This window comes from Oncorhynchus mykiss, chromosome 6, assembly GCF_057628025.1.
Source record: "Oncorhynchus mykiss isolate SJ-2025 chromosome 6, ASM5762802v1, whole genome shotgun sequence".
Classification (NCBI taxonomy): domain Eukaryota; kingdom Metazoa; phylum Chordata; class Actinopteri; order Salmoniformes; family Salmonidae; genus Oncorhynchus; species Oncorhynchus mykiss.
The window spans coordinates 32055660-32070706 of record NC_143027.1 but is presented as its reverse complement, the minus strand read 5'-3'; the positions used below and the strand labels follow the sequence as shown (position 1 = coordinate 32070706).

Here is a 15047-nt window from a genome sequence, read left to right as displayed (position 1 = left end):
TTGTGAAGTGCACCAGTCCCTCCTGCAGCAAAGCACCCCCACAACATGATGCTGCCACCCCTGTGCTTCACGGTTGGGATGGTGTTCTTCGGCTTGCAAGCCTCCCCCTTTTTCCTCCAAATATAACAATGCTCATTATGGCCAAACAGTTCTATTTTTGTTTCATCAGACCAGAGGACATTTCCCCAAAAAGTACGATCTTTGTCCCCATGTGCAGTTGCAAACCGTAGTCTGGCTTTTTTTTATGGCGGTTTTGGAGCAGTGGCTTCTTCCTTGCTGAGCGGCCTTTCAAGTTATGTTGATATAGGACTCGTTTTACTGTGGATATAGATATTTTGTACCTGTTTCCTCCAGCATCTTCACAAGGTCCTTTGCTGTTCTGGAATTTTCGCATCAAAGTACATTCATCTCTAGGAGACCGAACGTGTCTCCTTCCTGAGCGGTATGACGAACGCGTTGTCCCATGGTGTTTATACAGTCAACTTCGTGTACGTAAAATTCAGACCCACTGGAATTGTGATACAGTGAAATAATCTGTAAACAATTGTTGGAAAAATGACTTGTGTCATGCACTAAGTAGATGTCCTAACCGATTTGCCAAAACTATAGTTTCTTAACAACAAATGTGTAGAGTGGTTGAAAAACTAGTTTTAATGACTCCAACCTAAGTGCATGTAAACTTCCAACTTCAACTGTATGTAATAGCCATGCTTGACTAGGGCAGGTGCTCACTGGAGCTGGGTACCGGCTACACCACCTCAAATTTTCTGCTGCTTGAGCTCCTTTTCCTCTTATAGAATATTAGCCAAAACTATTGTGGAGCTCCTGCACCTAAATACAAACAGTACTGGCACCCAACATGAGTACCTACACCTATTTCAGTCCAAATCAAGTACTGGTAATAGCCTAGAGGTTATCTAAAAGTATAGGTCGGTACACAATCTATTTGACTGTATATCAGATGTATAGGAAGCATATTATGAAGTGAGTGGTACACCTATTATTAATCAGTTGTGTAAAAAGTACCCAGTTGTCATACTTGAGTAAAAGTAAAGATACCTTAATAGAAAATGACTCAAGTAAAAAGTGAAAGTCACCCAGTAAAATACTACTTGAGTAAAAGTCTAAAAGTATTTGGATTAAAATATACTTAAGTATCAAAAGTAAATGTAATTGCTAAAATATACTAAGTACCAAAAGTAAAAGTACAAATAATTTCAAAGTCCTTATATTAAGCAAACCAGATGGCGCCATATTATTGTTTTTTTAATTTACAGAAAGCCAGGGGGCACACTCCAACATAATTTACAAACGAAGCATGTGTTTAGTGAGGCCGCCAGATCTGAGGCAGTAGGGATGGCGCCTTGATAAGCGTGTGAATTGTACCCTTTTCCTGTCCTGCTAAGCATTCAACATGTAACGAGTACTTTTGGATGTCAGGGAAAATGTATGGAGTAAAACGTTTATTATTTTCTTTAGGAATGTAGTGAAGAAAAAAATAGTAACAAATATAAATAGTAAAGTACAGATACCCCCCCAAAACACATAGTACTTGATAGTATTTTTTACTTGGGTACTTTACACCACGGCTATTAATGTTTGATGACCCAGCACAATGACAGCCATGAAAACAGTTAAAACCTAAAAGTCAACAACAGAGAAATCAGCGGCAGCGCCAGTGAAGAGTCTGGCTACCCAAACTCCTTGTTTCAGCCAGACAAATTCAAGAGTTCATGTCAACGCAGTTCCTCATACTGTAGCTACTGCAAAAATCGACAAGAGACTAGATCATTTCCGGGAATGGTTCATTCTAATCGCGAGCCCTACCAGGAAAGAAGCCTCAGCTGACAGCGGTGTTCGGGTGCCGCATATATTTCAGATTGTAGACAGATGTCAACTAAGAGAAACAACAGATTTAAACGAGACGTGTTTTACTCTTTGCGACACTTGGGACGCACGCACACCGAACAGTAAAACGGGTAAGTTTTGTGTGTCTGTATGTGTGTGTTTGGGGGAGTAGCCTAGGTGTGGCAGACATGCCTAGAGTTGTGGTTGGCAGATCGTTTCAGCATTAAACTTTCATGTCATCTCAACCTGATGCTAAATTATGCTTTATTGGGCGGCATAGTTATTCTCCATACAAGTCGACAACTAGTGAAATAACTGACAGAGTATCTAGCCTACAGAACATAGCCCACTGAGCACCTGATCAAATAATAATGTAGGCATATCTATGATACAGGATGGGTTCCACGTGGATCTGATCCTTCTGGAACAGTGACACTAATACTTAGATTTTTCACTTGTCAAATAAAAAACAATGACTGCAGAACTAAACCAGCCATGCAACTCTATGCACAATGACTATTTTTAACATTTTCCACATCAAATTTTTTACTTGAAGAACAATGCAGATGCAAAGTTTGGAAACAGAATGTTTTGTGCTGTCATTCTGTTACCAAACATTACATCTGCACTGTTGGAATGCACGGTGGAATTGCCCTTCCTATAGTATTCATATGTAGCCTCTATCTCTGTATCGGCTCCTCATTCTGTTTGGAGAATAATAGCTGTACATTAATAAACACAACTTTATGATTCACACTAATCAGTAGGGTTGTGACGATTCTGGAATTTGGGGTAACAATGAATTGTCATAGTCACTGTTGTCTTAATTGTTTTGAGCTTGTGATGCATCTTTTGAAAATGACCTACTACTTGCCTAATGAATATCACAGCTTGGTGACACCCCTGTCTCAAAACTGGTTTTGACCACATTGAACTTTTGGAAATGAAGCTTCTCCTCCCGACCATGCCGTTCTGCTCGTAAAATGACTACCAACTTTACCCAATTCATGTAAAAATGAAAAACTGCTATTGGGTAAACTATATCTACCAGAATATAAAGTTGAACCTCCCCTTCTACTAAAATGCATGTATTAAGACAATTTTTGTTGTTGTTGTTCAGAGTTATTTTCATTAATTGTCGGTTAAACAATTATAGGATAACTTTGCCAGCCCTGCGAATAAGGCCTACATAGACAGCATGGTACCAAACACGAATCCCTTTTAACCCAATAATAATGTAATGCTAAATTTAAATGCATCAAATGTCCCATGTCTTGTAAAGATTGAGAACTACTTAAAGTTTGCTATAGATGCCAATATATAATTTCAGACTTGGTCACTCCTGCTATGCTAAATACCCGAAACAGATGCTTTTTCTGATGTCAAAGCACTGTGTGTGTGTGTGTGTGTTAATTTCTTTCTTTCCTTTAACAACACAATGAACACGAAATGTTCTTCAAATTGCTGTTCCAGAGGAGAAGTTGTGTTAGCTTGCTTATGTGACCAGGCAGGTGCATCTACTGTACAGACAGGCATCAGTCAGGATGATGTCAAGTCCTCAGCATGTCAGTATCTGACAAGAGTTAGGTTAGGTTGTCCTCTAATGTTCATTCCCTTGTCTCTCTCTATCTATCTGACCAGATGAAATGTGCCTGTATGCAGATCTGTTTAGTAGTCTATAATTTCCAGCTGTGGTGAATCCTCTGGTTAGCAGCACAGCTTGAGGCCTTATGCTTAGCTAGGCTGCCTCAATAACGTCACATGAAAAACTGCTGTGTGTGTGTGACATGACTGCTCGCTCTCTTCCTCTCTTTCGGGCAAATTCACTGCCAACTGTTACTGTTGCTCTAAAAGAGGATTTGGGTTTTCTGAATAATTGGAAGCCTGTGTCATTACAATGCAAGATTTATTTCAAAATGCCTTACAAATAGACTCCTCCCACTCTCCATCTCTCAGTGATATGTGGTAGCAGGCAGCACTATGCCATACGTGGACAGGCAGAACCGTGTGTGTGGCTTCCTGGATATTGAGGAGAAGGAGGGCAGCAGTCGCTTCCAGAGACGCTACTTCATACTGGACACACAGGGCAACACACTGCAGTGGTACATGGACAACCCCCAGGTACACACACACACACACAGTCATTATAGTCCCTGCACAAACACACATGACCTCTGATGTGTCTGAGGCAGAGTGTGTTCAAATAGTGTGTGTGTTCTGCCGCTAGCAGGGTAGAGGAAGTGAGACTGGGAGTAGAAGGTTTTTAACTCTCTCTCTGCCTGCATAAGTGCTTGTTGTTAGGCTTTGAGCGATTCCCCGGTATACGGTAATAACGGTATATTTCGAAATACCGACGGTATGATTTTCAATACTGTTAAAATAAATAAATATATACAGGGCATTCAGAAAGTATTCAGACCTCTTGACTTTTTCCACATTTTGTTACATTACAGCCTTATTCTAAAATGTATTAGATGTAATTTTTTTCCCTCATCAATCTACACACAATACCCCGTAATGACAAAGCGAAAACAGATTTTTAGAAATGTTTGCAAATAAATTAAAAACAGAAATACCTTATTTACATAAGTATTCACACCCTTTGCTATGAGACTTGAAATTGAGCTTGGGTGCATCCTGTTTTCATTGATCATCCTTGAGCAGCTGTTTCTACAACTTGATTGGAGTCCACCTGTGGTAAATTCAATTGATTGGATATGATTTGGAAAGGCAAACACCTGTCTATATAAGGTCCCACAGTTGACAGTGCATGTCAGAGCAAAAACAAAGCCATGAGGTTGAAGGAATTGTCCTTAGAGCTCAGACAGGATTGTGTTGGCACAGATCTGGGAAAGGGTACCAAAAATTGTCTGCAGCATTGAATGTCACCAAGAACACAGTGGCCTCCTCCATCACCCTTCCTAGAGCTGTCCGCCCGGCCATACTGAGCAATCGGGGGAGAAGGGCCTTGGTCATGGAGGTGACCAATGACCCGAAGGTCACTCTGACAGAGCTCCAGAGTTCTTCTGTGGGTATGGGAGAAACTTCCAGAAGGGAAACCATCTCTGCAGCACTCCACCAATCAGGCCTATGGTAGAGTCGCCAGCGGGAGCCACTCCTCAGTAAAAGGCACATAACAGCCTGCTTAGACTTTGCCAAAAGGCACCTAAAGGACTCTCAGACCATGGGACACAAGATTCTTTGGTCTGATGAATACAAGATTGAACTCTTTGGCCTGAATGCCAACCGTCACCATCTCTATGGTGAAGCATGGTGGCGGCAGCATCATGCTGTTAGGAGGTTTTTCAGCGGCAGGGACTGGGAGACTAGTCATGATCGAGGAAAAGATTAACGGAGCGAAGTACAGAGAGATCCTTGATGAAAACCTGCTCCAGAGCGCTCAGGACCTCAGAATGGGGCAAAGGTTCACCTTCCAACAGGACAACAACCCTAAGCACATAGCCAAGACAACGCAGGAGTGGCGTCAGGACAAGTCTCTGAATGTCCTTGAGTGGCCCAGCCAGAGCCCGGAGTTGAACCCAGTCGAACATCTCTGGAGAGACCTGAAAATAGCTGTGCAGCAACGCTCCCCATCCAACCTGACAGAGCTTGAGAGGATCTGCAGAGAAGAATGGGAGAAACTCCCCAAAAACAGGTGTGTCAAGCTTGTAGCGTCATACCCAAGAAGACTCGAGGCTGTAATCGCTGCCAAAGGTGCTTCAACAAAGTAAAGTAAAGGGTCTGAATACTTATGTAAATGTGATTTTTCCATTTTTATTTTTTATACATTTGCAAACATTTCTAAACCTCTTTTTGCTTTGTCATTATGGGTATTGTGTGTAGATTGATGAGGGAGAGAAACTATTTAACCAATTTTTAAAATAAGGCTGTAGCATAACAAAATGTCAAGGGGTCTGAAAACGTTCCGTGTGTGTGTGGTATACAGTACCAGTCAAAAGTTTGGACACCTACTCATTCAAGGGTTTTTCTTTAGTTTTACTGTTTTCCACATTGTAGAATAGTATTGAAGACACCAAATCTATGAAATAACACATATGGAATCATGTAGTAATCAAAAAGTGTTAAACTAATCAAAATATATTTGAGATTCTTCAAAGTAGCCACCCTTTGCCTTGATGACTGCTTTGCACACTCTTGGCATTTTCTCAGTCAGATTCACTTGGAATGCTTTTCCAACATTCTTGAAGGAGTTCCCACATGTGCTGAGCATTTGTTGGCTGCTTTTCCTTCACTTTACGACATGAAGGTCAGTCAATCCGGAAAATGTCAAGAACTTCAAGTGCATTCGCAAAAACCATCAAGCGCTATGATGAAACTGGCTCTCATGAGGACCGCCACATGAAAGGAAGACCCAGAGTTACCTCTGCTGCAGAGGATAAGTTCATTAGAGTTACCAGCCTCAGAAAATGCACCCTAAATAAATGCTTCAGAGTTCAAATAACAGACACATCTCCACATCAACTGTTCAGAGGAGACTGCGTTAATCAGGCCTTCATTGTCGAATTGCTACAAAGAAACCACTACTAAAGCACACTAATAATAATAAGAGACTTGCTTGGGCCAAGAAACACGAGAAATTGGAGATTAGACTCCAGGTCTGGAGTCCAGATTTTTGGTTCCAACCGCCGCCTCTTTGTGAGACGCAGACTAGGTGAACGGATGATCTTCGAATTTGTGGTTCCCACCATGAAGCATGGAGGAGGAGGTGTGGGGGTGCTTTGCTGGTGACACTTTAGATGATTTAATAAAAATTCAAGGCACACTTAACCAGCATGGCTATCAGAGCATTTTGCAGCAATACGCCATCCCATCTGGTTTGCGCTTAGTGGGTCTATCATTTGTTTTTCAACAGGAAAATGACCCAAAACACACCTCCAGGCTGTGTAAGGGCTATTTGACCAATGCGGAGAGTGATGAAGTGCTGTATCAGAAACCTAGCCTCCACAATTACCTGACCGCAACCCAATTGAGATGGTTTGGGAGGAGTTGGACTGCAGAGTGAAGGAAAGCAGAATGCCAATAGTGGGCAAAGCTGTCATCAAGGCAAAGGGTGGCTACATTGAAGAATCTGAAATATAAATATATTTAGATTTGTTTAACACTTTCTTACTAAAGGATTCCATATGTGTTATTTTAAAGTTTTGTTGTCTTCACTATTATTCTATCATGTAAAAATATAGAAAAACCCTTGAATGAGTAGTTGTGTCCAAACTTTTGACTGGTACTGTATATATTTATTTATTTATTTATTATTTTTGTGGGGAGGGGTTGAGGGCACCTCTGACTCGCGGGGGTGCAAAATAATAATAATAATAATAATCATAATAATAATAAATAAATATAGATATCCAGCTCAGGGCTATAGCTATGTATTTGTTTTGGTAACTTGCTAGCTAACTGGCTAAATATATAAGTCAAGATTCTTGGTTACAGCAGAGACATTCAATCCCCTCCTGGATCAAGATCCCTGTTGCCTCAATTGTGTTGTGCGTCCCCTCAAAAAAGTATATATACAGGTATATATGTTTATTTGATTATTTATAGCAGCCCTTGTGTGCACATTCAGTAATACCGTATACCCCGATATGGTACAGAAACGGTATGAAAATCTGGTTACCGCCCCACCCTACTTGTTGTGTTACTGTGTTTATTACACTGTTGTGTTGTATGTCTGCCTCTAGAACCTGCCTAGTGGAGCGAACGCAGTTGGGATTCTGCAGCTGACATACATCTCCAAGGTAACAACACCCTTAAACAGACTACTTAGTAAGGGCAATGTTTTTGATTGATTCCAGACTCTCATCTTCTCTCTCATCTCATCTGCTCCTCTGTTCGGGGGTTAGGTGAGCGAGGCCACGGGGAAACAGAAGTCCAAGACTGAGTTCTGCTTTGGTGAGTCAAAGTGTTTGATTGAGTGCTTCTGTTTGCGTGAGTATGAGAGTGTAAGGTCTTCTCATGGCCCTGGTGAAACACGTACAGTAAAATGGGGCGGGAGTGTAGCCTAGTGGGGCGTCAGTGTAGCCTAGTCGGGCGGCAGCGTAGCCTAGTGGTTAGAATGTTGGACTAGCATCCGAAAGGTTGCAAGATTGAATCATCGAGCTGACAAGGTACAAATCTGTCGTTCTGCCCCTGAACAAGGCAGGTAACCCACTGTTCCTAGGCCATCATTGAAAATAAGAATTTGTTCTTAACTGACTTGCCTAGTTAAATAAAGGTAAAATGAAAATAAATATGAATCGTTCCATTTCATTTCAACAAGCCATGACACCCACCATCTCAGATTGTTCTGAAATTGTTTCTGTAGTTTGAAACATTGGCATTATTTTAAGTGTTTGGGAGAGATTGAGATTTATTGTCTAGATAAAGATCTCGTCTGCGTATAATGACATGATGTTATCCGTAGAATTGGGGTAATTTATTTGGATTGCCGAACTGCCTGGGTCAGGGGCTCCATAGACAGGTTGGTTGTTTAGCAACACAACCGATATGTGTGCAACTATGGGGCAAAACAGACAGGGTTCGTTTCGATTGTTGACAATATACATTTGAAGTCGGAAGTTTAAATACACCTTAGCCAAATGCATTTAAACTCAGTTTTTCACAATTCCTGACAATTAATCCTGGTAAAACAATTCCCTGTCTTAGGTCAGTTAGGATGACCACTTTATTTTAAGAATGTGAAATGTCAGAATAATAGTAGAGAGAATGATTTATTTCAGCTTTTATTTATTTCATCACATTCTCAGTGATTGTTTGTGATGGCCACTCCAATACCTTGACTTTGTTGTCCTTAATCTATTTTTGCCACAACTTTGGTCGCAAATGGGTCTTCCAAATGGACAATGACCCCAAGCATACTTCCAATCTTTAACTTCCTGACTGATGTCTTGAGATGTTGCGTCAATATATCCACATCATTTTCCTGCCTCATGATGCCATCTATTTTGTGAAGTGCACCGGTCCCTCCTGCAGCAAAGCACCCCCACAACATGATGCTGCCACCCCCTGTGCTTCACGGTTGGGATGGTGTTCTTCGGCTTGCAAGCCCCTCCCCCTTTTCCCTCCAAACATAACGATGGTCATTATGGACAAACAGTTCTATTTTTGTTTCATCAGACCAGAGGACATTTCTCCAAAAAGTACGATCTTTGACCTTTGTCCCCATATGCAGTTGCAAACCGGGGTCTGGCTTTTTTTATGGCGGTTTTGGAGCAGTGGCTTCTTCCTTGCTGAGTGGCCTTTCAGGTTATGTAGATATAGGACTTGTTTTACTGTGGATATAGATACTTTTTACCTGTTTCCTCCAGCATCTTCACAAGGTCCTTTGCTGTTGATCTGGGATTGATTTACACTTTTCGCACCAAAGTACGTTCATCTTTAGGAGGCAGAACGTGTCTCCTTCCTGAGCGGCATGAAGAATGCGCGGTCCCATGGTGTTTATACTTGCGTACTATTGTTTGTAAAATTTGAACGTGTTACCTTCAAGCATTTGGAAATTGCTCCCAAGGATGAAGCACACTTGTGGAGGTCTACAATTCTTTTTCTGAGAACTTGGCTGATTTCTTTTGATTTTCCCATGATGTCAAGCAAAGAGGCACTGAGTGTGAAGGTATGCCTTGAAATACATCCACAGGTACACCTCCAATTGACTCAAATGATGTCAAATAGCCTATCAGAAGCCTCTAAAGCCATGACATAATTTTCTGGAATTTACCTAGGCTGTTTAAAAGCACAGTCAACTTAGTGTATTTCAACTTCTGACCCACTGGAATTGTGATACAGTGAATTATAAGTGAAATAATTTGTCTGTAAACAATTGTTGGAAAAATGACTTGTCATGCACAAAGTAGATGTGCTAACCGACTTGACAAAACTATAGTTTGTTAACAAGAAATGTGTGGAGTGGTTGAAAAATGAGTTTTAATGACTCCAACCTAAGTGTATGTAAACTTCCGACTTCAACTGTATATGTATCTTATCCAGAAAGACTTACAGTAGTGAGTCTTTTCTTTTCGTACTGGTCCCGCATGGGAATTGAAGCCACAACCCTGGCGTTGCAAGCGCCATCCTCTATCAACTGAGCCACATGGCACCCATGTAAGTGATATTTCATCTCCAATGTTTATTGAATAAATAAATGCATTTGCACAATGAGCACTTGTATTTGAGAGACAACATCATTACAGTTGTTGGTTAGCTAGCAATAACTTTTTTTGCCATATTAGCATTGACATGAAATCAGTCAAAATACCTCAAAACAAGACAGCTATCAAGAACAAGATGAAATGAGCCACTTACGATTCCCCACATGGCAGTTTCTTGTCATTCTTGCTAGCAAACTGGCCATCCAGAATCACAACAACACTCTGACTTCTGCCCGATGGAACAGCGCACATCGTTTTTGTGACGATATCAGCTAACCCATCTATAGACAATGAAAATAGCAGAGGTGAGATGGGATCACCTTGCCTGCTACTTCTAGTTATTCTGAACGGAGCAGAGCAAGTATTGCCTGTCATTACTATGGCTGAGGGATTGGCATATAGTAGTTTAATCATGTGTTAAGTTGGACCTTTGCTCAACAACAATGACACAAATAAGGAATGGTTTACTAAGAAAAACTTGGCTTGATTATTTTGGTATCTGTGTCTCCAGATTCCCAGACACCCAAATATCACTTATGTATATTTTGACATGGCCTATTGATTAACGAGACACAATATCTATCTTATTATGTTATGCTATAATTTGCCATTTACCTTGAAACATATTATAATTTTTTACATTGTTGTGTCTCAATTGGCCACTAGGCTATACATCGAAGCTATGTGCAATGGTCAGGTCACTTTGAGGAAGATGTCAGCTTGACGACAAAATGTCAAGTCACCTGTTCGCATCCTGTACAATTGTTTTCTTATTGCTCAATTTAATCCATCTCTGTCTTTTTTTGTTGAGTGCTCCAACTTCTTTTTATCTCAAATTAGTCGTTTTGGAAGTTTTTTCTTGGTAAGCCATTTTCAGAATTTTAGTCATATTAATGAAATTGGTGCCAAGTCCCATATGTTCCAAAACCGACCATATATGGTATAAAATATGACCATTTTAGTCTATCAAAAGTTTTTGTTGTGTCAATAGAGAGAGAACTGCACAAGCAGCTTTGGTTTCTGATGAAGCATGTAAGACAGGGATCATCAACTAGATTGAGCCGTGGGCCAATTTTTTTCTTAAGTGGATGGTCAGGGGGCTGGAACATAATTACAAATATTTTGTAGACTGCAAATTGACTGCAAGAAGCAGAATTTCAACCCTTGTTTACATTTGCACGTTTTTTTCTGGATCAAAATAGGGCTTAGGTGGTGGTAGTGGTGTGGCCATCGGCATGGCCAATTGTGCTGTCGCCAACTGAAAATGTAAAAATCCCTCGTTGTCCTCAGTGACAACATTTTGCTGTTTTAAAGCTAATTTCTTGCAATTCTGCACATTTTGCCAGGTGGCATATATAAAATGTTGTGGTTTTAAAGCTAATTTCCTGCAATTCTACACATTTTGCTATGAGGCTGAGAGAGAAATGAGCAGTTTTAAAGCACATTTTCTGCAATTCTACACATTTATGCTATATAAGTGACTCAGACATTATAGCAAAACCAATGTGCCCATGCCATGGCACAAATACTCCTGAATGCATCATTTAACATTTTTTGACTATCTAGCTTTTATTTTGTTGACTGTTAGTTCTCAAACATGATCTTATAAAAAAATATATAGGTCCCTTTTCTACATACTTTATATCTGGTTTTAGTTGTTTACACTGAAAATGTTTTTCCAACCCAACAAATCATTTTTGGGGACATAGTTGTCCCGAAAAAACAAATGAGGTGGCCCACCCAATACTTTTCTATGCAGAAAAAAACGATCCCCAAACACTGAGTATACAAAACATTAAGAACACCTTCCTGATATTAAGTTACACCCCCCTGCCCCTTCTTCCCTTTTGCCCTCAGAACAGCCTCAATTGGTCAGGACATGGACTGTACAAGGTGTCAAGTGTTCCACAGGGATGCTGGCCCATGTTGACTCCAATGCTTCCCACAGTTGTCAAGTTGGCTGGATGTCCTTTGGGTGGTGGGTCATTCTTGATACACACGGGAAACTTTTTAATGTGAAAAAACAGCATTGTTGCAGTTCTTGAGACAAACTGTTCAAAGGCACTTAAATTTTGTCTTGCCCATTCACCCTCTGAATGGCACACATACACAATCCATGTCTCAATTGTCTCAAGGTTTCAAAATCCTTCTTTAACCTGTCTCCTCCCCTTCATCTACACTGATTTGAAGTGGATTTAACAAGTGACATCAATAAGGGATCATAGCTTTCACCTGGTCAGTCTATATCATGGAAGGAGTAGATGTTCCTAACGTTTTGTATACACAGTGTATATCTCTCTATTATATGTGGAAATACTTTGGGACAGATTTCCAAAATTAATATCAGTTGAAGCTGATTCTTTTTATTTTTTCTTTTATTTTTTTACAGTCTTTTATGTCCAACAATAAAATGAGTCCCTGATGTAAGATAAGTAATAGACGACAAAGGTTATCTGAGGATAATAATTTAACTGGATGTACCATTTTGGTTAAGTAAGTTTTGAGATGGAATGACAGAATGTTTGAAAATAACTGTATTTCTGTGTTTATCAAAGATGGTGAGAGCACTGTGTGGCATCTTTACCTTTTTATTGAATAAAACCAAAATTAGTGCTGTATTTCAAATCAAATTTTATATGCTCCGAATACAACAAGTGTAGGTAGACCTTACAGTGGAATGCTTCCTTATAAGCCCTTAACCAACAATGCAGTTTTAAGAAAATACCTACAAAAAAAAGTAAGATAAGAAAAACAAATAATTAAGGAGCAGCAGTAAATAACAGTAGCGGGGCTATATACAGGGTGTACCGGTACAGAGTCAATGTGTCAATGCGCAGGGGCACCGGTGTTGAGGTAATTATGTACATGCAGGTAGGGTTATTAAAGTGGTAATAACAGAGAGTAGCAGCAGCATAAGGGGGGATTGCAAATACTCTGGGTAGTCATTTGATTAGCTGTTCAGGAGTCTTATGGCTTGGGGGGTAGAAGCTGTTTGGAAGCCTCTTGGACCTAGACTTGGCGCTCCGGTACAGCTTGCCGTGCGGTAGGAGAGAGAACAGTCTATGACTAGGGTGGCTGGAGTCTGACCATTTTTAGGGCCTTCCTCTGACACCGCCTGGTATAGAGGTCCTGGATGGCAGGAAGCTTGGCCCCGGTGGTGTACTGGGCCGTACACACTACCGTCTGTAGTGCCTTGCGGTCGGAGGCTGAGCAGTTGCCATACCAGGCAGTGATGCAACCAGTCAGGATGCTCTCGATTGTGCAGCTGTAAAACCTTTGAGGATCTAAGGACCCATGCCAAATATTTTATTTACTTCCCTTCCAAATGACCCTTTGATTGGCTATGTTAATCATTTCGAGTAATAGTTGATCGGTTGGTTCCAAAATATTAAATAGACCACAGAAGGAATACTGTCCCAACCAGGTGATTTGTCTTTATTCATGCTATCCAATGCCCTTTTTAAGTTCATGGAGAGAGATTTGGGCTCCCATCAAACCTGCTTCAGTTGAGAGAAGAAGAGTTCTTACATTTTTAAAAAGGACTCTGTCTGGCTTGGAGTGGATTTACAATCAGAGGGGTACAATTCTTTATAGAAATGGGGAAACTTTGTCACGTGTGCTCCCTCTCTGGCTTCTAGGTCAACAGGCTGCTCGTTATGGGGCACACCTGTCACCATCGTTACGCGCACTTCCCTGACTCCATCAGTTCCCTGATTATCTTCCCTATACAGTGGGGAGAACAAGTATTTGATACACTGCCGATTTTGCAGGTTTTCCTACTTACAAAGCATGTAGAGGTCTAATTTTTATCATAGGTACACTTCAACTGAGAGACGGAATCTAAAACAAAAATCCAGAAAATCACATTGTATGATTTTTAAGTAATTAATTAGCATTTTATTGCATGACATAAGTATTTGATACACCAGAAAAGAAGAACTTAATATTTGGTACAGAAACCTTTGTTTGCAATTACAGAGATCATACATTTCCTGTAGTTCTTGACCAGGTTTGCACACACTGCAGCAGGGATTTTGGCCCACTCCTCCATTTCAGACCTTCTCCAGATCCTCCACCCCTCAATACGGTGCAGTCCCCTCTGCAGAAAAGCATCCCCAAAGAATGATGTTTCCACCACCATGCTTCACGATTGGGATGGTGTTCTTGGGGTTGTTCTCATCCTTCTTCTTCCTCCAAACACAGCGAGTGGAGTTTAGACCAAAAAGCTATATTTTTGTCTCATCAAACCACATGACCTTCTCCCATTCCTCCTCTGGATCATCCAGATGGTCATTGGCTAACTTCAGATCGGCCTGGACATGCGCTGGCTTGAGCAGGGGGACCTTGTGTGCGCTGCAGGATTTTAATCCAATACCCCGTAGTGTGTTACTAATGGTTTTCTTTGAGACTGTGGTCCCAGCTCTCTTCAGGTCATTGACCAGGTCCTGCTGTTTAGTTCTGGGCTGAACCCTCACCTTCCTCATGATCATTGATAGCCCGCGAGGTAAGTTCTTGCAGGGAGCCCCAGACCGAGGGTGATTGACCGTCATCTTGAACTTCTTCCATTTTCAAATAATTGCGCCAACAGTTGTTGCCTTCTCACCAAGCTGCTTGCCTATTGTCCAGTAGCCCACCCCAGCCTTGTGCAGGTCTACAATTTATCCCTGATGTCCTTACACAGCTCTCTGGTCTTGGCCATTGTGGAGAGGTTGGAGTCTGTTTGATTGTGTGTGTGGACAGGTGCCTTTTATACAGGTAACAAGTTCAAACAGGTGCAGTTAATACAGGTAATGAGTGGGGAACAGGAGGGCTTCTTAAAGAAAAACTAACAGGTCTGTGAGAGCCGGAATTCTTACTGGTGGGTGGGTGATCAAATACTTATGTCATGCAATAAAATGCTAATTGCTTACTTAAAAATCATACAATGTGATTTTCTGGATTTTTCTTTTAGATTCGGTCTCTCACAGTTTAAGTGTACCTATGATACAAATTACAGACCTCTACATGCTTTGTAAGTAGGAAAGACTGCCGATT

The 15047-nt window shown here is 40.9% G+C and overlaps 1 protein-coding gene across 1 annotated transcript in view; it reads left to right on the top strand.

Moving 5' to 3' along the window:
* The first annotated feature begins 1331 nt into the window (after window positions 1-1331).
* The window catches only part of LOC110525762 (pleckstrin homology domain-containing family A member 2), a 28568-nt gene continuing 14852 nt past the window's right edge, over window positions 1332-15047 (top strand). The window contains exons 1-4 of the mRNA XM_021606178.3: window positions 1332-1979; window positions 3805-3969; window positions 7551-7607; window positions 7713-7761. Of these exons, the coding sequence (XP_021461853.1) occupies window positions 3829-3969; window positions 7551-7607; window positions 7713-7761 (247 nt within the window). The 5' untranslated portion in view covers window positions 1332-1979; window positions 3805-3828. The remainder of the gene's footprint in view (window positions 1980-3804; window positions 3970-7550; window positions 7608-7712; window positions 7762-15047) is intronic.